Raw genomic sequence first — 22,990 nt, 5'->3', positions numbered from 1 at the left:
CTATATTTCTCTTTACTCTTGTCCAAGGATATAATTCAGTTGCACATCAGCTGCCCCTCTGACAAAGAGGAAGAAAAGTCCACAAAGGATGTCTCTGAAAAGGAAGACAAGGACAAAAACAAAGAAAAGGTTCCAAGGAAGATGCTATCTAGAGGTGAGGACTTTCCCTCTTTCTTAATCTGTTCTAGGGCCTGGCTCTTCAGTGCCCTTTCTTCCATCTTGAAGTCTGGCATCTGCTGGCCTAACTGGCCCAACAGTTTATTGTGTCCTATGGACTTCATGGTTGCTTGAGAAGGTACCTAACAAAGTTACTTTCTTTGCTGCTTTATCCAACCCTGTCTTAGGGGCTCATGTCATACCACAGAGAGCTGCTCCATTAACATTGGTGCTACCCATAGGAAGACGTAGTCAATTCTGATTTTATTTTTGCTTTGGAATAAACAGTGACATGGATCATCGCTGGTTGCAGCTCCTCCAGATACCTTTCATATTTTGGGATGATTAAAGTAACTATTTTTAGCAGTGCAGATTTGCATATTATTATTAAGTTCTCTTTGGCTTTAAACTCTTGGGCTGATAGAAAAAAGACATGGTCCCATAAAATGATAGTTGAGAGGAAAAAAGCAACCATGGAATTAAAATGTTATAAAAAAATCATATAAATAATCAACATTTGAGCATATTTGCTGAGATTATGCAAAATTCAGCCTTGATTGCCCTTACCTGGACCTTCTTTTCCTTAAGTAGAGTAAAAACAGCTTTGTTTTGGTGAGGGCATTCAGTAAATACTGATGGTAAGGTGGCTTTTCACTATAATCCTGATGCAAAACTATGACTTATATTTTACCTTCTATAATTGTCATGAGGAATTTGGGGGGGGCTGGCAAATCAAAGTCATTCTGGTTTTTAAGCTAAAACCCCTAACGTTTGATTCTACTTTTCCTGTTCTCATCTCTCCTGATCAGGTTGTAGGCTTCTGCTTGGGATTAGATGTTATGCAAGGCAATTTCATTTATTTTAAATTTATTTTGTTGCGGTGGTTTTAGACTCCAGCCAAGAATATACGGACTCCACTGGAATAGACCTACATGAATTTCTTGTAAACACACTGAAAAAGAACCCAAGGTAATAGCATGATTTGATGAATGGGGCAAAGGGGCCAGCAGCCAGAAGGATACCCAAAGGCCAGGTAGCTTCTCCGATTTTTCCATTAGAATCTCAGGATACCCATCCCCCTGCCACCATTTCTCTTCAGTGTAGTTTTACTTTCTGTGAGGGTTTCAGAATATCCTCATATTGAGGTTTCTCCTTTCAGAAGAGTTGAGAAAAATTCTGTGGAAGAAGAATGCAGAGACAAAGAAATATGAAGGCTTGGGAATACAATTAAAAAGCACAGAAAAAAATAGTAATTGTACATAAGCTAAACCATAATAGTTTTAAAATGCTATAAAATCATATAGGATGTAGAATAATAATTAGGTGAATAAATGTAAAGTATGTATTTATATGAATATGACTGCCAACAGAATTAGGTTTCTGATAAGGATAACAAAGTACATGGTTAGCAGGATCTGCAAAATGCATACGCAGTTGTTTTTCTTTTCTTTCTTTTATAATTCTTTATTGTTGAAAGTATTACATATGTCCCCTTTTATCCCCTATTGACCCTCTCCAGCCCGCCCCTGCCCACTCCCCGCCCCCCAAACCTTCAGCACCCTATTGTCTGTGTCCATGTGTTACGCATATATGCATACATGATCTTTGGTTGATTACCTCCCACCCACCCACCTACCCTCCCCGGCCTTCCCTCTGAGATTCCATACTCTGTTAATTATTTTCCTTTTTTAAAGTAACATACGAAAAGTCAGTGAGGTTCAGTAGCCATTGCATTTTGGTCCACTATTGGGGTTTGGATCTCTTTGTCCCTTCAGCTTTTATAATGAGCAGGTTGTGTTCTCAATCCTTGCTTTGAATACCTATAGGAGGCTGCTTTTGTTTTGTTTTAATCTTTTCTAAACAGGGACAGAATGATGCTGCTAAAATTAGAACAGGAGATTCTGGAATTTATTAATGACAACAAGTAAGTTATTTGAATGAAATACAAATTTAGAGGTGGGAGGGGCACCAAAAGAAATTTAGGTACAATTTTAGGATCTCCCTCTTTCATCTTTCCCTTAAAGTCTGAATTTTGATGTAATTATTCACTGGAAACCAAAAGGAGTTGCGTGGGGGGGTAGTAATCAGTATGTATTAAAGAGTATATGTGTGAGAACCAAGTGAGGTGTTTAAGTTATTGCATAAACTTTAGTTGAAAAAATATATAGATTTTCAGCAGCTAGCCCTTGTTTCATATTTTATTATTCTTAAATTTCTCCCTTTTTTCCTTGTAGACTATCCAGGTAGATGAGACCTAGGACTTAAGGAGTAGTCTTAATGTGTGTAGTGGGTCTATAAAAGACTATTGCTAAAGAAGCTGAGAGAACCTTTTTGGTTCCCATTGAATAAATATCTTTCTTATAATATGTCTGTTTCTCCTAAGAAATACCCCATTTTAGATACTTTTAAGGAAAATTACAAGTGGCTGTTATTTATCCCCCCGGTTTTCCCTTCAGTAACCAGTTCAAGAAGTTCCCTCAGATGACCTCATATCACCGGATGCTATTACACCGGGTAGCTGCCTATTTTGGGATGGACCACAATGTTGATCAAACTGGAAAAGCTGTCATTATCAACAAAACCAGTAACACAAGAATGTAAGGGAAGAAACCACAGATTGGGAAGACTTTCCTGGGATAGCCTCTGGGGTTGAAGAGGAAGGTTATAGGATCAAGATGTCTTTCGGGGGAAGGAAGTGGATGTGGGGGTGGGAGGCTATATCATCAATTCCTCCTCTTTCCTCACTCCTGTGAGGTGTTGGATATAGATTCTCTAGACGGCACTGATGTTTTGTGAAGACTGGCCCCTGGCCTCTCTTCACCTTTGCTGATAGGACAGATACAACTTTGGAGGAAGACAAGTTGTAGATGTATAAAGAACAGACCCTGAGGATTTCATTACACCTTATGTGACTTTTTGAATGCCTGACTCCAGAAATCCCCTGAATGGGAGTGTGGAATTTAAGAGACCTGTACTAGGAGGTCTGCTTCCTAACAAAAGGGCTTTTTCCTTCCTTCCTTCCACATTTTTCTCCCAATCGCAGCCCTGAACAGAGGTTCTCAGAACATATAAAGGATGAGAAAAATACAGAATTTCAACAGAGATTCATTCTCAAGAGAGATGATGCCAGTATGGACCGAGATGATAACCAGGTAAAGAATGGAAAGGGGTGGGTGTAGAGAGAGAGAGTGCAGTAAGAGAAACTGGGAGGGCAGAAGAATTTTTGTGGGATGGAGAAAACTTGAAATATGGAAAAATGTATTGAGCTATACTGAGTTGGCTTTGGCTTAATTTTGAGGGTTGACTACACTTGTTGTGCTGAATGCCACCCTTTAGCCCAGAGAGACATGGTGCTGAGGTTTGCTGGGTTTTCTTATTTGGCCTGGAACTCCCTGGTTCTGCCACTGACTTCTAATTCCACATCATTTAGGGACAAAGCAAGTCCCTCCCTACTTCTGCCTTGATTCAGTTGATGACTTCATTCTTTCTTTCTTTAATAGTTAGGGATTTCTTTGGGAACCACTCAAAGCTACTTTATCCCACTTCCACTCTTATCCTAGTTCAGGGCTAGCCTTGAACTGGCAAACTTGTGATCTGATTTACCCACATTTAAAGGTGTTTCTGTTCCTTTTCTGCAAATTCTTTTCCCAAGTCCTTCCACCAAGGTGAGTGAGTTAATTTGGCTTTTGATGTTGGGAACCTCAGACAATATCCCCTTTTTGATCCACTCCTATAGGAATGAGAAGTGAACAGTCTGCCCCATCCGTTCCTTTATGGGCCTGGCTTCTCTGACTTTGAGCTCACCCTTTAGATAGCAAGTGATTATTTGGGGGTTAGTTTTCAAGCCACATGTAGAGTTTAGATCAGCCTATTTCTGCTTGGCCTCCAAAGGAGGTTAGGTGGAGAACCAGGATTAAGGTTTGAAGAGCATGGTTGGATAGTGCCAATTTGAGTCTCACTAATTAATGATAACTATAGTAGTATCTTACCTCTAGAGTCAAAATTAGTTTCCGTATTATATTGTATCGTCTTGAGACCAGGACTTTCCTGCTTGTTACTTGAGTATTTGAGGGAGTCTTTTTGAGAAAAGTACCATTATCTGTTGTGGACAAACATGCTGGGTCTGACTGAAAACAATGAAATATACAAAAAGACAAACAAATTTTAAAAAATAAGAAAGAGCCTTTCCATCCTGATGCCCTTCTCTCCATTTTCCTAAAACCTTTTTTCTGTGGATCAGGAATTATTCAGGCCTCAAGGCACATGAGTGGAATTTGTGCCTATTTTATCTCTCAGCTTCAGGCTTGATTCACAATAGGTTAGGCTCTGTGCACTTTCTGTCTGTGATACTAATAATAAACACTGTAATTGCTATTCTGTTGGGTGTTTTTCCTGAACTAGATTCTGTTCCTAACACATATACATTATCTTTTAATCTCCACACCCCAGTATAGATGGGGGTTATTAGCCCCACTTTAAATGTAAGAAAACTGAGGCTAAGAGATGTTATTTGCATGAAGTGACATTACTCGGCGGTGACAGAGCTGAGATGCTGCCTGACCTCAAAGCCCATTATGTACTTTCTACTCTGCCACTGGTTTACTAGTACTAGAGGCTGAAGACAATATAGCGCCATAAAGTCCTGTGTCTTCTTGGAATGGGATTTGTAAAAAGACATGTAGTAGAATTTAGGTTGTTAAGATTAGTGAGAACTAAATCAAGTCAAAAGTTGATACTCCTGAAGGTATGCCTATCTCTGGAGATTGGTGAAGATGGGGAAAGTCAACCTAGAGCAGCAGTCTTCTTGGTTGTTTCATCTAAAGTTTCTAAAGCCGCTGAATTGAAGGTCAGAATCTTATAACCTGATGACATTCATTTGATGGGTTACCTCCCTCAGAGCTCCTTGCCTTCAAGAGCAGCATGGGAAAGGACACTCTATAACACCCTCCCCAAGATAGTGCTCATAACTCACAGGCCAAGAGAGGAAAAGACAGAGTTGGAGAGTTGGGTGGTAGACAGCCAGAGGTGGTGATCTGCTCAGCCATCCCTCTAGTCACCTCACTACATTTCTCAGAGGATATAAGGTTCCCTATCCACCATTTTCTTCTTTTCCCTTCCTATCGCTCTCTATCCCCTCCTCCCACCTTATCTTGTCTGTTCCTTTCTCTGTCCATCCTTCTTTCTGTTCTCTTCACCCTTTCTTTCTCTTTACCTCATTGTGTTGCTCTGTTCTCTTTCTTCTCTATTTCTGTAATTTTTCTCTCCCTTCCTCCAGGAGTTATAGTTAAGATGAGAAAAAAATTCTTAAGCATTGAGTTTAGCTTTACCTTTGGGATTTTGTTTCCAAAGCCCTCTTTGCCGAGCTGTGTGCAACTTGAATCTTCAGGACATGGCATTCATTAGTGACTAAAGAAGGGATAATATCAGATGCTAGATCTGTAAAACTCTTTTCTACATTCAGCTCTGCTAAATGCATGTTTCTTCTCCCTCTCTAGCTTCCTCCTATCCCTTGCTTTCCCTTCAGAGCAATGTTGTTTATTCCCTCAGCTGTTCTCTTGATCCTTACTGATTGGAGAGTACCTGAATACTATAAGGAAGCAACCCAATCCTCATAAATAGTTGTTGTTCTTGATACTCTGGGGGTGGGGGTGGGGAGATGGAGAGGCCCCAACCATCCAGAAAACCTGATCTCCCAAACTGCATGGTCAGATGTACCCAGTGGAAATTTTAGTGCTTTTTTTTCCCCCCTTTTTTTTTCTTTTTTTTTTTTTTTTGATGGCAACTATAAACTCTCCCGGTTTCTCTTCCTTGCTGGTGTGCAGTGAGCTTGCAGTACGAGGAGAACTTAACTAGCTTAATTCTGCTCATCGATCTAGATCAGAGTTCCATTGCAGGATGGAAGGAGGAGCAAGTCAATAGAAGAGAGAGAGGAGGAATATCAAAGGGTCCGAGAGAGAATATTTGCCCGAGAGGTAAGTGTAGCTTCTGAGAGATGTCAGCCCATAGCTTTTAGCTCTTAATCTTTGGAACTGTGAATAGAATGAACCCTCCATAAATGTGTTGTTGTTGTTGTTGTTGTTTTTTAACCAAAATCAGCCAGCCCCAGATTTGATCTCTAAAATTAAATGTGGCTTGTTAGGAAGCTGCAGAGTTTTATTTATATTATTTTTTAATACATTCTGCTGTATGGCATACAAAGAGAACAAATGGAGTGGCTGAATTTGGTGGATATGATTAGACTGAAAATAGAAATGGTTTTGTCAGGGCTTATGGAAGGGCTCTGAATCTTGCCTGTCAAACCCTCCTCCCACTTACCCTCTCTCACTTCCACTATCCATTTTAGGCATCTTTGCTTCTAAGTGGAAGACTTAGTGTCCACACAGCCTATACATTTTATCTTGTTTGGCCAGCCTCATTTTTAGGATATGTTGGTGATTGTTAGAGCACAGATCTGGCATCTATTCTCTGAGCTCCACATTCCATATTCACAGAAGGTACCACTCACTAGTCCCTCCAGTCTCTACCTGAACAGAAAGTTTCTTTCTTCCTATATTTCTTAACTTGCTTCTTAGAATAGGACTGGCTATTTGGGCCAAAAGCCAGAATGAGTCATTTTAGGCAACTTTATTCTTAAGAGTTGTGAGCCAAATCAAATATACTTGATAGTCCTGTTTCTGGTGACCTTTGCCTACCAGACTGAAGAGAAATATAGCAGAAATTCAGGAAAGGCCGTAGATAGGCAAGAGGGGAACAAATCTCCAGAAAATGTAGGATCCAGAAAGCAGCACCATCTTACATTCAAATTAGCAAACAAAAGAGGAAAACCAGCCTCCCTTCATTGTCAAAACATAGCCAGTTATAAGCAATATACTTAGATGGACACTACTCTCCTCCCATTTCCCCACTCTCCCCTCCGCCAAGAAGAATACACACACACACACACACACACACACATCTTTCCATCATCACATAGCTCAGAAAAATACTGTCTCCAACTTCAAGAAAACTGAACTCCTCTATGAACTTGTTCCATTGTCTCAGGAGACCCACGTGTTCGAAGGATCCTCTTTACTGGGGACAGATATAGGACAAACCTTCTGGCCCAAGGTCCAAGAAGAAGGAATCTTCTTACCTTCTTACCAATCAGGATAATTGGGTAATCCTCAAAGAGGATGCTGTAACCTTTACCTGCAAACCAATTGGGTGGAATGAAAAGAGATCATTTGTACATGGCTATGGCTGGTGGTGACCCTAAATTGTGACAGAGCAGGTTGGTGAATGATAATAGCAAACATTTATATAGTGTTTACTATCTTTCAGACACTCTCTTAGCACTCCGCATAAATTATTTAATCCTCATACTAGGTTATATTATTTTCCTCATTTTATAAATGTGGGACTGAGGCAGAGAGAGGTTAAGTAACCTAAGATCACACCACTAGTTAGTAAAAGCTGGTGTTTTAATTCAGGTGGCCACGCTCGAGTCCATACTCTTAAACCCTAAAGTAAACTACCTCTCAGTAGTTTGCTCTGCTCTGAGCTCTTTAGATTAAGAAGTACCAGTGACATCATAGCATAGCAAACTGTGATGTGTACCACTGCTTCACTGACACATGGAAAATGACTGTCCCACCATGCCAGTATATTAGCAACGCCACAGCTATTCTGAAAGCACAAGCAACTTTTAATAGGGTATTGGGGCTAATTATGAACAACACTGGAATATGTCTACCTACATATTCCATATGAACAACACTAGAATATGTCTACCTACCTTGCGGATTTATCACTTTCATTTCAGCACTTCCTACATCTTCCTATAGGTAGAGGCATCAGGAATCTCAGAAGGTGTAGACAAAGAAAAATGGCCAAAGTCCACCATATTCCAAAGATTCCCATGTGGAGAGGAACCTGGCCAGTCAAAGGGAGATGAATAAGAGTAGAGTTGAGGAAAAGGCAGGCCAAAAAAAGAGAGAAGTGGCACGAAGGGTATTTGGATGGAAATGCTGATGCTGCAGCCTTCTCTGGAGCCTGAGCTGTGTATTGGGAAAACTGCCCCATATAGGCTCTGCTCTGTGTGGAGCCCGCTCTGCTCAATACTCTTGGTACCTTTTTCTAAGGGTTGGGAGTCCACTAGAAAGCTTACTTCACTCAGCTCAATGGCTTTCTCAGGAAATATCCCCAAAAGGAATGTTTCAGGCTTTTAATTTTCTCATTTTTCTAGGCTCTAAAAAGTACCTGCTTCCCCAATTCTTACTCTCATTGGGTCTCAGGTCAGAATGTCTTTCATTTTGGCCAGTGTAGAGGACAGAAATGGAATAATCATTGAGGATGATTTCCAAAAAATGAAATTTCTTTCTCTTGTCTCCCTTTTTCCTTTCTTTGAACACATTCTTTAGGACAAGCACACCAATTATTATGCTCACTTTACCTCTAGAGAGAATAAATTTAGAGCTTAAAAAGGAAATAATAGTTAGGTTAATACTTTCCTCTTCCTCCTTTCCATACTCCTACCTTTATCAACCTCTCTTTTTAAACACTCTGGGAAGGCTAAAAATGCTCAATGCTCTTTCCCATTAAAGGTGAGAAGTCAGATTGGGTGCGTGGGTGTGGGTCATCCTGTCCCTGCTCCCTCTCTCCCTGTTGGGGGGTGAGCTTGGTTTGAGGACCTTGGGTATTCATAGCATCATGGACACCCTTTTCGGTTATGCCATGCTGTTTTCTTATAAGTTATTTTCCGTTTTCTCCCCCTCACCTAGACTGGCCAGAACGGATATCTAAATGACATCAGGTTAGTACCACTTAGCATGTTCTCTGCTTCTCATTGAGCTTTCCAGTGAGGTTAATATAATCCTGTAATGATGCTTTTCTTTGATGTTAACCAACAGACTCTCCAAAGAAGCCTTTTCTTCTAGCTCTCACAAGAGAAGGCAGATTTTTAGGTACTTCTGTGTAATCTATATCTTTCCTTGTTTTTGTTTTTATTTGTTTGTTTTGTTTTGCTTTATTTTGTTTTGCTGTAATCTTTTCAGCGGAGTGAGTTTGCTCCATGCATGGCTGCTTGTGGAATAATTCAATTTGTGGTTTTTGCAACATTGGATATTTGTCCCCATTAAAAAAACTAAAAAAACATGGCTTTTGCTCAATGACTTTATTTTTATTTTTGCTGATTTCATTTTAAGTCCTGGATAGGTGGTGAAGGGGACCAAATAGTTATATGGGATAGGTACTGTTTCTTCCCAGAAATTTGCTGGAATTGGGCATTTTTTGGAGGAGTTCAACATATTAAGGTAAAAGAATGGATGTCTTTTAAGCTACCTTTTCTGAATCTGTGAAAAGATATGAAGAGCTTATCCCTGACCCAGCATAGGGAATGTTTTGTATCTTTAAGAAAGAATAGTACTAACACATATACATACAAACACCTCTGTCTTGGTAGTTCTCTCTTTGGAACAATGTGTAACGGGTAAGATGACCCACTTCTGAGGCCCAAGAAGAACCTCAGAAAGGACTGTCTGCCTTAGGAGGTCTTTAGAGCATGTCCTTTATGTGATTGTTCATGACTTGCTCTTAATTGTTGGTGAAAGCTACTGTACTAACTTCTCCAGTATCTAATATTCTCCATTTTCCACAGAGCAATCATGAGAACCTCCCTTTTATTTCAGTCTCTCCGTTCCACCTCAGAAGATTACTAAAGGTGGTGATGAGAGAAGAGCTACTTTAGGACCCTATCCTGGCACCAACTCATTTTAAATATATTCTTCCCATTTACTGTAGAAAAACTATAGAGCACAGTATTTAATACCAGGATTCAGGTCTAATCCTTTCCAAAGGGCTTCTGTCTTTTTGAATCCTAAGCTTGATAGGACCTGACTAACTCAGATTAGTTAGAGCTATCATCCCCAGTACTTCAGTTGTCCCTTCCGTGTTTTCCTTTCTAAAGTTAGTTAAGCCATCTGAAGGTTGGGATAGAGAGATTTTCCATTCTTGGGATGAAGGATTTATCTTCCTTTCCATATCTTTGAACTTTTTTTCGTAGACTATCCCACCCTTATGTCCATAGGAAAGCCCCAGGTAGAAAGGGCTCTGCATTTGTGGTGGTGGTTGAGATAGAATCCCCCTTTTTAAAAAATAAATAAGTTCCTGTTCCATATTGTACACTTCAGTCAGAATTCATGCCAGAATACCTATAATAAACAGGAGTTTTAAACTAACTTCTATGAGGCAGCAGAGTGGCGCAACGGGAGCGTGCTGGGCCCATAAACTAACTTCTATGTGTGACTTCGTGCACAGTGCTTGACAGTTGCTAAAGTACACTAGCTGATTCAGTTCTCTCACTGTCCTGATTTGATAAACTGGTTTCCATGAAAGAAAACAAAAGCAGAAACATTTAAGTGACCAACCCACGTTTTCATGGCTACTAGTGGCAAAACTGGAACTGACTCTTTGTCCAGTGTACTTTTTATCATACCACACCAACTCTCTACAAGCATCACTCCTTCCTATCTGAGTATTGTTCCATTCAGAGCCCTAATTCAGACTTACTGCTAAGAATGATGCCCTTATTAGTGCTGCGAAGCATCAAACTATATCAAACTATGCAGATAACTAGAGGCCCGGTGCACAAAATTGTGCACGGGTAGGGTCCCTAGGCCTGGCTGGCAATCGGGGCTGATCAGGTTCCCCGCCTCCTCCTTCCCTCGCTCCCTCAGCGCCCTGCTGCTGCTGCTGGTCACCTGCCATGTTCCACGCCACCCCCTTGTTGTCAGCGCATTTCATAGCGAACTCCCGGTCGAACTCTCAAGGGAACAATTTGCATATTAGCCTTTTATTATATAGGATAGCTTGAAGGATCTAGTTAGCAGGTGCAGCCTTCTCCTACCCAGACCTCTTTTATGATGCTGCTTTCCATACTGAATTTTGATTAAAAATCTAGATCATTTAAATGCAGCTCCATGAACTCTTAAGGGGGTACTTCATTCTCTATTTGGGTACTAGTTCAGAACTCTAATGATTAGAAGCTGATCTTCTCTAACTGCTTTATACCTTTATTCCCAAGTTTGTGAAATAAATACTGATATACCAGATTTCCTCATCCACAATTGACAATAACTGTGGCAGCTTCCCAATCCTTTGAAAGATTCTATTGCACTGATAAATAAGCCACAATGAGGGTTACTGATATTTTTGCCACCTCTTCCACAAACTTCTCTTCCCACTTCCCAGACACAATAAACTGGACTTTTCACGGCACGGAATCTACTTATAAACACTAAGTCAGCTCTGATTTTACAGGAGTATAAAGTGTGAATTTTTTCTGTTCTTCACCCTTCTCTCTAACACACAATCCAATCCAATGCTCAGAATTAAGTTTGGTAGTTTTCCCTCACTGTTATTTTTAGTAAAGTGGAAAGACTTGACTAGATGTTGGGTGTAGTCGTAGGGAAGGAAAACTGATCTCTTTCCTGACCAAGACTCAACTTAGGTCATTTAACTCTCAGGTTAGTCAGAAGATGATCAGACGAGCCACATTTTGAGAACTTGGCCATCACTATCTTGGGGGAGGAAACTGGATGAGTACAGAAGTGCTGCCACTTCGGCTCAAGCTTCCCAGGGTGTTTGGTTTAAAGTTGACACATTCACTGTCCTTTGGTAGAAAAAGTAAGTGGCAGAATTTTTCTAATAGAAAGTACTGTGTTTGATTTAGGTATAAAAGGCCATTAAGATTTTTGCAAAATTTAAGCTCTGATGTCTAATAAGCAGCCTCATCCATTGCTACTGCTGTATCCCATTACCCCAGAAAGCACACACATCTTTATTGAGTCCTCTCAGTACACTTGCCTTTGTTCATTGAGATGGAGCTATTGGCTCTCACTTGAGATCTGGAGATTCCCTGATTTATACGTCTTTCTTGTTTCCCATTCTACTTTGACATCCCCAAGAAAAAGGGATAAAGTTTTGGAGAACCAGGAATATTTTCTAGCCCTCTATTCTACTGATATAGAGAGTAGTTTTGAGGTCTTTATAAATTACTTGGAATTCAGAGAAGAATTAGTATGTCGCTAACCAGCTGTGCCAGTGTGTTATTAGCCCACCATGACTGGCTTAGCTAAACAGCTAAACTAGTGACTCAGGCAAATATTTTGCCCATTTTCTCTGTAGTTCCTTTGGAACAGGTAGTCTATAAAGAAAGGTATTGTCTTTAATATTACCCCCTTAAGAAAAATACCTTTCATCCTAGCCGGTTTCCTCAGTGGTTAATGTATTGGCCCTCAGACTGAAGGGTCTCCGGTTAGATTCCCGTCAGGGCATGTATCTTGGTTGCAAGCTCAACCCCCAGCCCTGGTCGTGGCACATGTGGGAGGCAACCAGTCGATGTGTTTCTCTCACATCAATGTTTCTCTGCTTCTCCCCCTCCCTTCCATTCTCTCTAAAAATTAATGGAGAAAGAAAAATACCTTTCTATAGTAGAATAACTGTGAGCCTGGTGTCTTTGAAACTAAAGGGATTGGGAGGGGGTTTTCTATTTACCTTAGGTAGAATGATGGTGAAAAGGATGAAGCTCAAGCTACTATGAGTTTTGCTCAATTGCTCCCCAGTATACATACCAAAATCTTTGTAATTGTTGTCATTTGATTTCCTTAGATTATCAGTTGTTGGGAATAGGAGATGTGAAAGGAAAACCCCTCGTTCTTGGTTGCTTATTGATTAAGAAGTGGTAAGAGCTCAACAAGACTTAGGTCTTTCAATCCAACCCTATCTTGAGTATAGCACTTCATAGACACAAGCATATATCATCAGGATAACCCTGATATTTCTAGAGCAAAATAAGAGAGGATGAATCCCTTTTCTCCATAGCTTTGCACCTTGCCTAGGGCAGCAGGGTTATTTATATGGAGGCAACTAGGCACAGTCCATCCTCTGCTGCTTGCCGTCCTGGGTCCCAAGAGCATATTTGCTTGATCATGCCAAAGACTTCAGTCCTTAGAGACCCTGGAACCAATTGTTCCCCGATGCTAACACAGAACTTCCACAAAACAGGTTAGGTCAATTCCAGACTATCAGACTGAGTTTTCCAGAGTGCCCCTTTAGTCCACTATACTCTTCCCACCCCAGAAACAGTGGTCATAAGAAACACCTCTGCCCAGCCAGCGTGGCTCAGTGGTTGAACATCCACCTGTGAACCAGGAGGTCATGGTTTGATTTTTGGTCAGGGCACATGCCCGTATTGCAAGCTCGATCCCCAGTGGGGGGGGGCGTGAAGGAGGCAGTGATCAATGATTCTCTCTCATCATTGATGTTTCTACCTCTCCCTCTCCTTTCCTCTCTGAAATCAATTTTAAAAATATATATTTTTTTAAATGCCCTAGCCAGTCTGGCTCAGTGGACAGAGCATCAGCCCACGAACTGAATGGTCCTGGGTTTAATAATGGCCAAGGGCATTTACCTCGGTTGCAGGCTCAATCCTCAGCCCTCATTGGGCATATGCAGCAGGCAACCAATCAATGTGTCTCTCTCACATCAATGTTTCTCTGTCTTTTTCCTTCCCTTCCACTCTCTAAAAATCAATGGAAAAAATATCCTTGGGTGAGGATTAACAAAAAAAAGAAAGAAACACCTCTGCTGTCTTAGACACATTATGTGGAAGACCTGTTGTGGGATCTATCCATGTCATTGGCTACTCCTGCCTTCTAGCACTGATAACTTCTAGGAGTCCTTTTGTTTTAAGAACTCCCAGAAAGAGATGGTACCCCTCTGCTCCCCACTATTTCCTGCATGTCTGGGGTCCCGCAGTGGGGAGCTGGGGGAAGAGACCACAGCCAATCTCAGCATCATGTGTGTGGTTCCCACCCACCTCTGGTCTGTTGTATTGAGTTGCCAGTGCGCTGTCTTCCAGATGTGCCCCCACGCTCTTTGTTAATATACTGGGTATTGTTCTGTCTGCTCTCATCAACTCTTGGTGGGCCAGCCAACTAACAAGAAGTCAGTGTCCATCCTCTCCACAACCTCACCCCCTCTTTGTTATTGAAAGAATAGAAATGAACTCTCTCCTAGCCCTTCTGCAGAAGTGATAGGTGGAGGGTGCTCTGACCACTGTGGTCTCTACAGGGGGAACCGTGAGGGGCTAAGCCGCACCTCGAGCAGCCGCCAGAGCAGCACAGACAGCGAACTCAAATCCCTGGAGCCACGGCCTTGGAGCAGCACGGACTCTGATGGCTCTGTTCGAAGCATGCGGCCCCCTGTCACCAAAGCCAGCAGTTTCAGCGGAATCTCTATCCTCACCCGGGGTGACAGCATTGGGAACAGTAAAGCTGGCAGTGCAGGAAGGATCTCCAGGCCAGGTACTACAGCTTCTCACCTGTGTCATGCTATAATTTTTTGCTTGTCGTTTGCAAAAAATCACACTGATACTTTTTTTTAATTTAAATTCTTTATTGTTTAAAGTATATATGTCTCCTTTTTTCCCCATTGACCTCTCCCCAGCCCTGATACTTACTTTTAATAAAACACTTGTCCCAATATTGTGTCCTGGAAACCTAACACAGCCAGAGGATTTCTTAAATTAATTCATTGTCCTTTTGAGTACTTTCTCTGATTTTCTTTCAGACCTTTTCTAATTGAAAAAAACTGACTGGATTGGATTATTTGATCTGATTTCTGACTGAGGTGGGACATCCCTATAAGCCCAGGTTCAGGTCACATACTGAGATGAGAAGGTAGCTGCTTTCATTCTGTGGCCTCTGAGATTATAAGGAGGGTCTGTAGAGCAGAGAATTTAGCTATTTATAATTCATTGGTGGCAGCCAATAGGCTAGGACTTAGAGAGGTACTTCTGTGGCTGCTTCCCTGGAGCTTGTCACTGAGAAAAGGAGCATGAGTTCCACCTGCCAGCCCTGTAGCCACGCTTTAGCTCTTCTCATCTGCTGTGAATCCTTCTCCATCTATTCCTATTGCACTCTTAGCAGAGGAATATTTAGCTCTTTATGCCCAATGGAACTCTGTCCCACCATCCTCCTGCCTATGAAGAATTACCTGATTCTCATCCCAGAAGTTCTGTAGGTCTTATCCTCAGAAGATGTCAATAGTGGTAAAGATTTTTGCCTCTGACTCTTGGGTCTCTGCTGCCCTTCTCTGATACCTCCTTTCTAGTTCCACTGCCTCTGCCTTTATACAGGCCTTTATCTTCTCTTATTTAATTGTGACACTAGCCCTCAAGTTGGTTTTCCGTCCTCAGCCCTTTTTATAGGCAATTTACCAATCTGTAACATAGATCTAATCAAATCACTCCGCTCTTAAAAACATTCATGTTTTTCCATTCCCTGCATAGTGAAATCTAAATTACTTATTATAGCATAACTTCCTGGCTCTAGTTTGCCATCTCAATCTCATTTCAAGATATCTATCTTTCTCTGACCCTCCAACAATTTCTTGAATATGACATTAGCTTTGTCTCCTCTCAGTCTTATAAACCTTCTATTCATCCTTCAAAACTCTCTCTCCTGCCACTTCCTCTTTAAACCCTTCCCTTTAACCCTTCCAGGAGTTATTGCTTCCTCATCTTTGCTTTCGTACAATTATGTTTGTATCAGTGATGCAATCCTTATCCTTATGAGATTATAATCATTGTGTGGGTGTTCATCTTTTGTCAGGAGATCCTGTGCTGCTTAAGGGCAAAGACTGTGTTCTCTTTGTTTTAGTGTACTCAGTTCATTATGCAATGCCTGACACATAGTAGATATTCATTAAAAGTATTTTGTGTGAATGCATGCATGACTTGGAGAGCCTGGAAATAGGGAAAATAGATGAAGGTTGTGAGTATTTGTGTACACAGGCATGTGCTTGGAGAGGCAAGGCTGCCTTCTCAGCAACTTTTGTGAGATGCTGAAAGTTGAGAAGAAATCAAAGAGAAAACAAGTCTCTTAAAGGACTAGGAATCTGTACCTTCCCAGGAAATAAACATTTATGTTTTCAAATATCTAGTCATGATGGACAGATTCTAGGCACTTCAGGGGAGGTGACTTAGCTTCACATTTTGTTCAATTCTAAAACCAAACATTGACAGTCAAGGTGGTTACTGTCCCTAGGGAACAGATACGTGCTAAGATGAGGACTCCCATCATCAGGATAGCTAATGCATCTGTGCTAATATGTGTATCTTCCCAAGACAGTTGGGGAAATGGACAGGAGAGTGAGGAGAAACAGCAAAGAAAGACGAAGGCCCTGCAGCTGGGCCCTCCAGGGGTGGTATGTTCATGACTTGCACTTATAGCTCTTGGTGGGTCTCCTCTTTGCCTTAGGTATGGCTCTAGGTGCCCCAGAAGTGTGCAACCAGGTCACCTCATCCCAGTCTGTCCGGAGCCTTCTCCCTTGTACTGCCCAGCAACAACAGCAGCAGCAGCAGCAGCAACTTCCTGCTCTTCCACCCACGTCTCAGCAACAGCCACCCTTGAATAATCACATGATCTCACAGGTGAGTCACTGCTCAGTGCCAGATCCCCCTTTGCTCAGATTCAAGCAAGCTCTGGAAGGACAGTCATGTCTCTTGTGCTGTGAGTGGTAGGAAAGATCTGTTTTTGGAAACATGCCACTCTCTCCCCCATTTCTCATTTGTTAGTTTTCGGAAGAGAAGAGTAAGGATGAAGTTTTGGCCAAAGTGCTCTTCGTAGTGTCAGTCTGGGAGATTTTTGCTTTACATATTTCTTCTTCTTCCTCCTGAAAATTGTCAGTGGGATCTCTTACCCCATTCCACATTTCTGCTATACCCCATCTCTCAGTATATCCTGTATAATTAACAAGGTCATTTTGCTCACTATATTTATATATGGAGTTTAAAAGGACCATAGCTCCCACCATAGTCTGACTGAATGTACTCATGTGACTATTGACCCATAAACATATATTTATGTGTTGGTGTTAGGGGAAAAGGAAATAACACTCAAGACCCCTGCAATACCTATATCATAAAGCAAACCCCCTCCCCCCCAATATTTTCTGTTTTCCATGCCATAAAAGAGCTCCTCTTCCTCCTCCTGTTGCTGGATGGGTAGATGTTGGTACCAACTAGGGTGTGAGTGAAGTTTTACTTCTATGGGGACCATCCAAGCTGTCAGCATAAGAGTTAAAACTTATTCTAAATGGAATCTCAATATTCTAGGTTTAAAAGTCTCCTTAATAACCTGAAGAGAGCTGCTCTGAGCTCTTCCTGATTAGAGCCCATGCTTTATCCCGAAGTGTTCACTGGTAGTCAGGAATCCCATGTCTGAACTCTGTTATGCTGTAATTAAAATTCTTATTGCAGGCTCCCTTGTCTCCCTGTTTAGTTAGTCCCGCTTGACCTAAAATATATCTCTTCCATAGGTACAAGAAACAAATTCCAAGCACTCATACCCCAGGAAACTAGAGTGGAAAGACCCCAGAATGGCCCAGTACTACCCCATTCAAATACTGTGAAATGAAACTTCATAAAGAACAGTGAAGATCTAGGAAACCCTGCTTTGTGTTTTAATGTAACCCTCATGTCCTTCATATTAGTCCCTAAATCAGTTTCTCTATAATCCTGACTTACTTTCTTCTAACACCGTGTACCTCATTAAATTTCATATATATATATAATTGATTTCAGAGAGGAAGGGAGAGAGAGAGAGAAAAATATCAGTGATGAGAGAGAATCATTGATCAGCTGCCTCCTGCATGCCCCACATTGGGGATCAAGCCCTCAACCCAGGCATATTCCCTGACTGGGAATTGAGCTATGACCCTCCTGGTTTATAAGTAGATGCTCAACCACTGAGCCATGCAGGCTGGGCTCTGTGTCTTAACTCAGACCTATAAGTGGGTAAACTCTGTGCTCCTCTCTCTGGCTGTCTTCTGTGTATGTATGTTTCACTTTTTTAGGAGCCCAGTTTTTTGGGGGTTTTGTTTGTTTGTTTTCTAAAATGTGTGGATTTTAATATAGTCTTGCTCCCTTTTTTCCCCCTCTTAGTTTTCCATCTGCCTCCTCCTTCTATCCATAACTAGAAACAGACAGCAAGAATAGAACAGAAATAGAAAGGTAAAGAGAATAGCCATTTTGGACTGAAAAAAATCTAATAATAGACAAACATGGTAATTGACCATACCTTCGCTACACCTCCCATTGGCTAATCAGCACCATATGCAAAGTAACCGCCAACGAAGATGGCAGCTAATTTGCATACTACAGGCAGATCCCACAATGTCGCTCCGCCTGGGGCTGGCGGCAGCACGATCCCCAGCTGCTAGCCACCCCAGCGCGAGATCCTGGCCGGGCGGGGCAGGCGGCAGTGAGATCCCGAGCCACTGGCCTGCCCCAGCTCGGGATCCGGGCCTGCCATGTACGGGGCGGGGTGGGCGGGGCTGGCGGGAGCGTGATCCCGAGCCGCTGGCTGCCCCAGCGCAGGATCCGGGCCTGCCGTGTGCGACCAGGGGAGATGGGGCAGACACTGCGGGATTGGGCGTTCCATCTGCCACCAGGGGAGTGGGCCTAAGCCAGCAGGTGGTTATCTCCCAAGGGGTCCCAGACTGTGAGAGGGCACAGGTTGGGCTGAGGGACCCCCACTCCCCTAGTGCACAAATTTTTATGCACCGGGCTTCTAGTTTTAAATAATTTCCAAGTGACTGGCTCTGAATCCCAAATTTTACTCTGTCAGATTTTGTCTCTGCCTCTGCATCATGAGGGTCAGTGGGTCAGCTATTGGTATTGACTGACCTGCAGGGAGTATGATGCTAAGTTAGGCCTGTAGATTGGGAACCAGGGAGCATTATTTGGTATAGAGATCTCTGCTCCCTCAGAAATGTATTCCTGAGATTAATTGTGATCACAAACTCCAAATCAAAAATTCTTAGCCTGGTTAAGTTTTGGTGTCCCTGAAGCATTTGTGGTAGCTGCTAATATTTTTATACACCTCCACCCCCATATGTAGTTCCTTTTTTCTTCCTCGCCACTTTTTCTCCTCTCTTTATCCTTTTCTTCTTCTCCTTACTGCCTTTTTCTTTCTTTTCTGTTTGTCCCTGTCTCTCAGTACTGGTGGCTCTCCAAACTCAAGTTGCTGAGCCCCAAAATACTTATTGATCAGTTTCTCAAAAGGTACATAACAGAGCAGGGATGAAGGAAGTGACCATACACACTTACCACTGTGCTTACTCTAAAGAGTTTCCTTTGGAAGAGAAACTGAGAAAATACAGTTACCTTTAGCTCTGTAGCAAGAGACATTTGTCCCAGGCTTGGAGACACCGCTGGCTAAACTGTGCTCTTCCCCTTCTTGGCAGGCCTCTGCTGTCAGAGCAGGCCTCCATATCATATATCAGTAGTGCATGTGAAATCAAGGAGTGAGGCTGAGAATTAAAGGGCCAGAGGCTACCTTTTGCCCAATTTACTTAAAGTGGAATGGGCCTCTTAAAAAGGAGCCCTCCAAACCTCTCTCCAGGGGCCCATTCAGGCATCTAAGAACCAATGGTTTAGTCTAGAATTTGCCAGTAGTTGACTGTCACATCCCTTAGGGCCAGTCTTTGGCTTCCTCATGGTTTTTAGGAAGTTTCCTAACTCTGGAGTGTGAGACTCTCTAAGAAGAAAACTGTAGCTGAGGTAGTGGTGGTATAACTTAAAAATAGCACAGCCTGGCTAGCATGACTCAGTAGTTGAGCATAGACCTATGAAGCAGAAGGTCACGGTTCGATTCCGGTCAGGGCACATGCCTGTGGGTTGCAGGCTGGATCCCCAGTGTGGGGCGTGCAGGAGGCAGCTGATCAATGATTCTCTGTCATCATTGATGTTTTTCTCTCTCTCTCCCTCTTCCCTTCCTCTCTGAAATAAATAAAAATATATTTTTTTAAATAGCACTGAGATGCCTACCTTTACCACTGCCCTTCTCAGGAGAGTCCTAAGAGAGGAGCATTTCTTCTCTCTTCACTTTTTACTTAAAACTCACAAATGTGAGGAAATCAGGCAGCCTTCTTTTACCACTTCACTTTCCCTATGGTCACCCTTTCTCCCTCTGGAGGATATAAGGTCTAAAGCAGTGGTCAGCAAACCACGGCTCTCAAGCCACATGCAGCTCTTTGGCCCCTTGAGTGTGGCTCTTCCACAAAATACCGGCTGTTCCACAAAATACCAACTTCTGCGCATGGGCCACGAAGTTTCAATCGCACTGTACGTGCGCGCCCGCACGTGGTATTTTGTGGAAGAGCCACACTCAAGGGGCCAAAAAGCCGCATGTGGCTCGAGAGCCACGGTTTGCCGACCACGGGTAAAGCACATTAGACCTTCCTTTAAGAGAAAGAAGAGGATTAGGATAATAGAAAATGGGTTTAAAAGCTACCAGCACAGATAGCTCATGCTGAGAAGCTTGGCCAGCAGTTATATTTGGAATGCCACTGGCTTACAGAAAATAAGTATGCTGGGAGAGCTGAGAGTTTATTTTCAAGGCTATGGCAGCATCTCCCCCAGGTCACACAGTGAAGTCTCTGTAACTTTTTCCTAAGCAAGATGACTTACGTTTACTTAATCCACATGTCAGGAGTGTTCTCCATCATGGGGTCTTCTAATTCCTGGACTCTGCTTCTGGAAGTTAGTCCCCTCTATGAAAGGGTCTCTCCAGAGGTAAGTGGCAGGAGAGGATATTGATACCTTGGGTCCCCCACACCTCTTGTTACCCTAAATTTGAAAGGAGGAAGGAGAATTATACAAACTAAAAGATGTTTGTGTAATTCTGTTCAGCTTCTTTCCCACCCTCCCTACTATTAGAGTGGAGAGGAAGACTATATGTCAGGTAGAACTAGGTTCCCATCCAAGCTCTGCAGATTAGCTGTGTGATCCTGGATGTGTGATTTACTTTCTCTGAACCTTACTATCTTAACTGTAGGTACAAGTTATCATATCTCCTTATAAGCTTATTGTGAAGCTGTAATGAGATAAAATATATAAATGAGACAATGAATGTAAAAGTTATTTCCCTCTCTCTTCCTAGCCTCTCCCCTTTCTCCCACCCCTCCTACCACTACCAGGGGCCATGGCTGGAGAACTGATGAGGGGTTGAAATGGCTGGAAAGGAAGAAGAGAGAAAAAGTAACTCCTTATTCATTGGTTTAGAATACACTAAATCCTCCTGCTTAAGGCTAATGAAGGGACTGAAGGAACAAAAGTTAAAACTAAGGCTATTTATATTTTATTCCTAAATCCCTCCCTGTTTGCTTATGGGGACATTTTTCATACTGCCCTCACAGCCTGGAGTTTCACAGATCTTGGAGCAGGAGGAAGTAGCCAGAACCAGGCGTGAACTGACTGTTTTTCCTTCTCTGCCCTCGGGAGGGAGATGATCCTTGTGAATGAGCACTTCCTGTAGGAGAGCTGTGCTGTGAAATTAGGAGTGTGACCGGGAGAGCTCAGTCAGACCTTAGATGACGCTTCCTACAGAAACAGGAATCCATTTTGTTTTATTTCTTTTTTTAATGTTTTTTATTGATTTCAGAGAGAGGAAGGGAGAAGGAGAAAGAGATAGAAACATTAATGATGAGAGAGAATCATGGATGGGCTTGCCTTCTTTACACCCCTTACTGGGGATCGAGCCCACAATCCAGTCATGTGTCCTGACCGGAATCGAACCATGACCTCCTGGTTCATAGGTCAGTACTTAACTACTGAGTCACGCTGGCCAGGCCAAGGGATCTCTTTTCAAATGAACATTTGAGGAGGGTTTATAATTATGTTCCCCAGGAATCATATGTTCAGAAAAAAATGTTTTGGGAAAAGCTATGTTTGGAATCAGACAGCAGACCCCAGCTCTGAGAGTTCTAAAATTGGTCACAACAGCTGCAAAGTTCTGAGTGGCTAATGGGATGGGGTATGCAGCGAGTCTGTCCTGATAGGAGAGATTGCTATCCTGGGCTCGGTATTCATACTGCTCAGCAGCCTTGCTATTCATGTGAAATTTCTTTTATGATTAACATTGTTCCTTCCCTTTTCCTCCCCATCTCTGCCCTGCTGCCTTTCCCTGTGCCTCCCTTTTCTCTTCCCTTTTCCACATGCCTCTCTGCTGGTCCACAGCCTGTCCCAGCTCTGCAGCCCTCTCCGCAGCCTGTTCAGTTCTCTCCAGGCTCCTGTCCCCAAGTCCTTCTGCCAGTCTCTCCACCCCAGCAGTACAACATGGTATAAATTTCATTACCCCTTTTTGTCTTTTCCTTGTGTGGCCTATCTCTCTGGGTATGTCTGGGTCAGTCTGTGACAACCTTGCAAAGCAGTTGTGCTTTTTGGAGGGCCATGTTTAAAGGTGTTTCTTCTTGTGGGGCCAGTATAGGCTGAAGTATACTCTACTCTAGTGACCACATCACAGTAATTTAGCCATCAAACGGTGCTTAAATGTAAGAGAGAGGAGCACTGAGTTCCCGTGAGTTATAGGAAGGGAAACGCAACCAGATGTTGATCTAACCTGGGCTCCTCATCTTTTCCTTTAAAAATAAAAACACAATTGCAGACTTCTCTAGTTCCACTGGTAAAAACTTAAAATGTTCCCTTCTGTTACCGTGTTATTTTACATAAAAAGTAGCCTTTTCTAATGCATAACACTTGCTGTTTAGTTTGTACCTTGACTACAAATCCTTTGAAGATCTGATTTGCCTCATAGTTGATAACTTATTTTTTCTTTTCTTTTTTTTTTTCTTTTTTTTAAATATATTTTATTGTTTCTTTACAGAGAGGAAGGGAGAGGGATAGAGAGTTAGAAACATCGATGAGAGAGAAACATCGACCAGCTGCCTCCCGCACACTCCCCACTGGGGATGTGCCCGCAACCAAGGTACATGCCCTTGACCGGAATCGAAC

The 22,990-nt window shown here is 42.4% G+C and overlaps 1 protein-coding gene across 26 annotated transcripts in view; it reads left to right on the top strand.

Moving 5' to 3' along the window:
* Window positions 1-22,990, top strand: part of R3HDM2 (R3H domain containing 2) — a 189,614-nt gene that overhangs the window by 149,543 nt on the left and 17,081 nt on the right. For 9 of the 26 annotated variants that reach the window (XM_059683350.1, XM_059683348.1, XM_059683341.1 and 6 more), the window contains 11 exons: window positions 28-154; window positions 1,047-1,125; window positions 2,021-2,080; window positions 2,613-2,753; window positions 3,200-3,308; window positions 6,033-6,128; window positions 8,916-8,947; window positions 9,045-9,098; window positions 14,266-14,498; window positions 16,455-16,627; window positions 22,217-22,318. In XM_059683350.1, the coding sequence (XP_059539333.1) occupies window positions 28-154; window positions 1,047-1,125; window positions 2,021-2,080; window positions 2,613-2,753; window positions 3,200-3,308; window positions 6,033-6,128; window positions 8,916-8,947; window positions 9,045-9,098; window positions 14,266-14,498; window positions 16,455-16,627; window positions 22,217-22,318 (1,206 nt within the window). The remainder of the gene's footprint in view (window positions 1-27; window positions 155-1,046; window positions 1,126-2,020; window positions 2,081-2,612; window positions 2,754-3,199; window positions 3,309-6,032; window positions 6,129-8,915; window positions 8,948-9,044; window positions 9,099-14,265; window positions 14,499-16,454; window positions 16,628-22,216; window positions 22,319-22,990) is intronic. The other 17 variants (XM_059683336.1, XM_059683334.1, XM_059683333.1 and 14 more) reach the window with 11 other exon arrangements.

The sequence above is a fragment of the Myotis daubentonii genome, chromosome 2, assembly GCF_963259705.1.
Source record: "Myotis daubentonii chromosome 2, mMyoDau2.1, whole genome shotgun sequence".
NCBI classification, from domain to species: Eukaryota; Metazoa; Chordata; class Mammalia; order Chiroptera; family Vespertilionidae; genus Myotis; species Myotis daubentonii.
The sequence above is the reverse complement of the archived record's forward strand: the minus strand, read 5'-3'. Positions and strand labels throughout refer to the sequence as shown.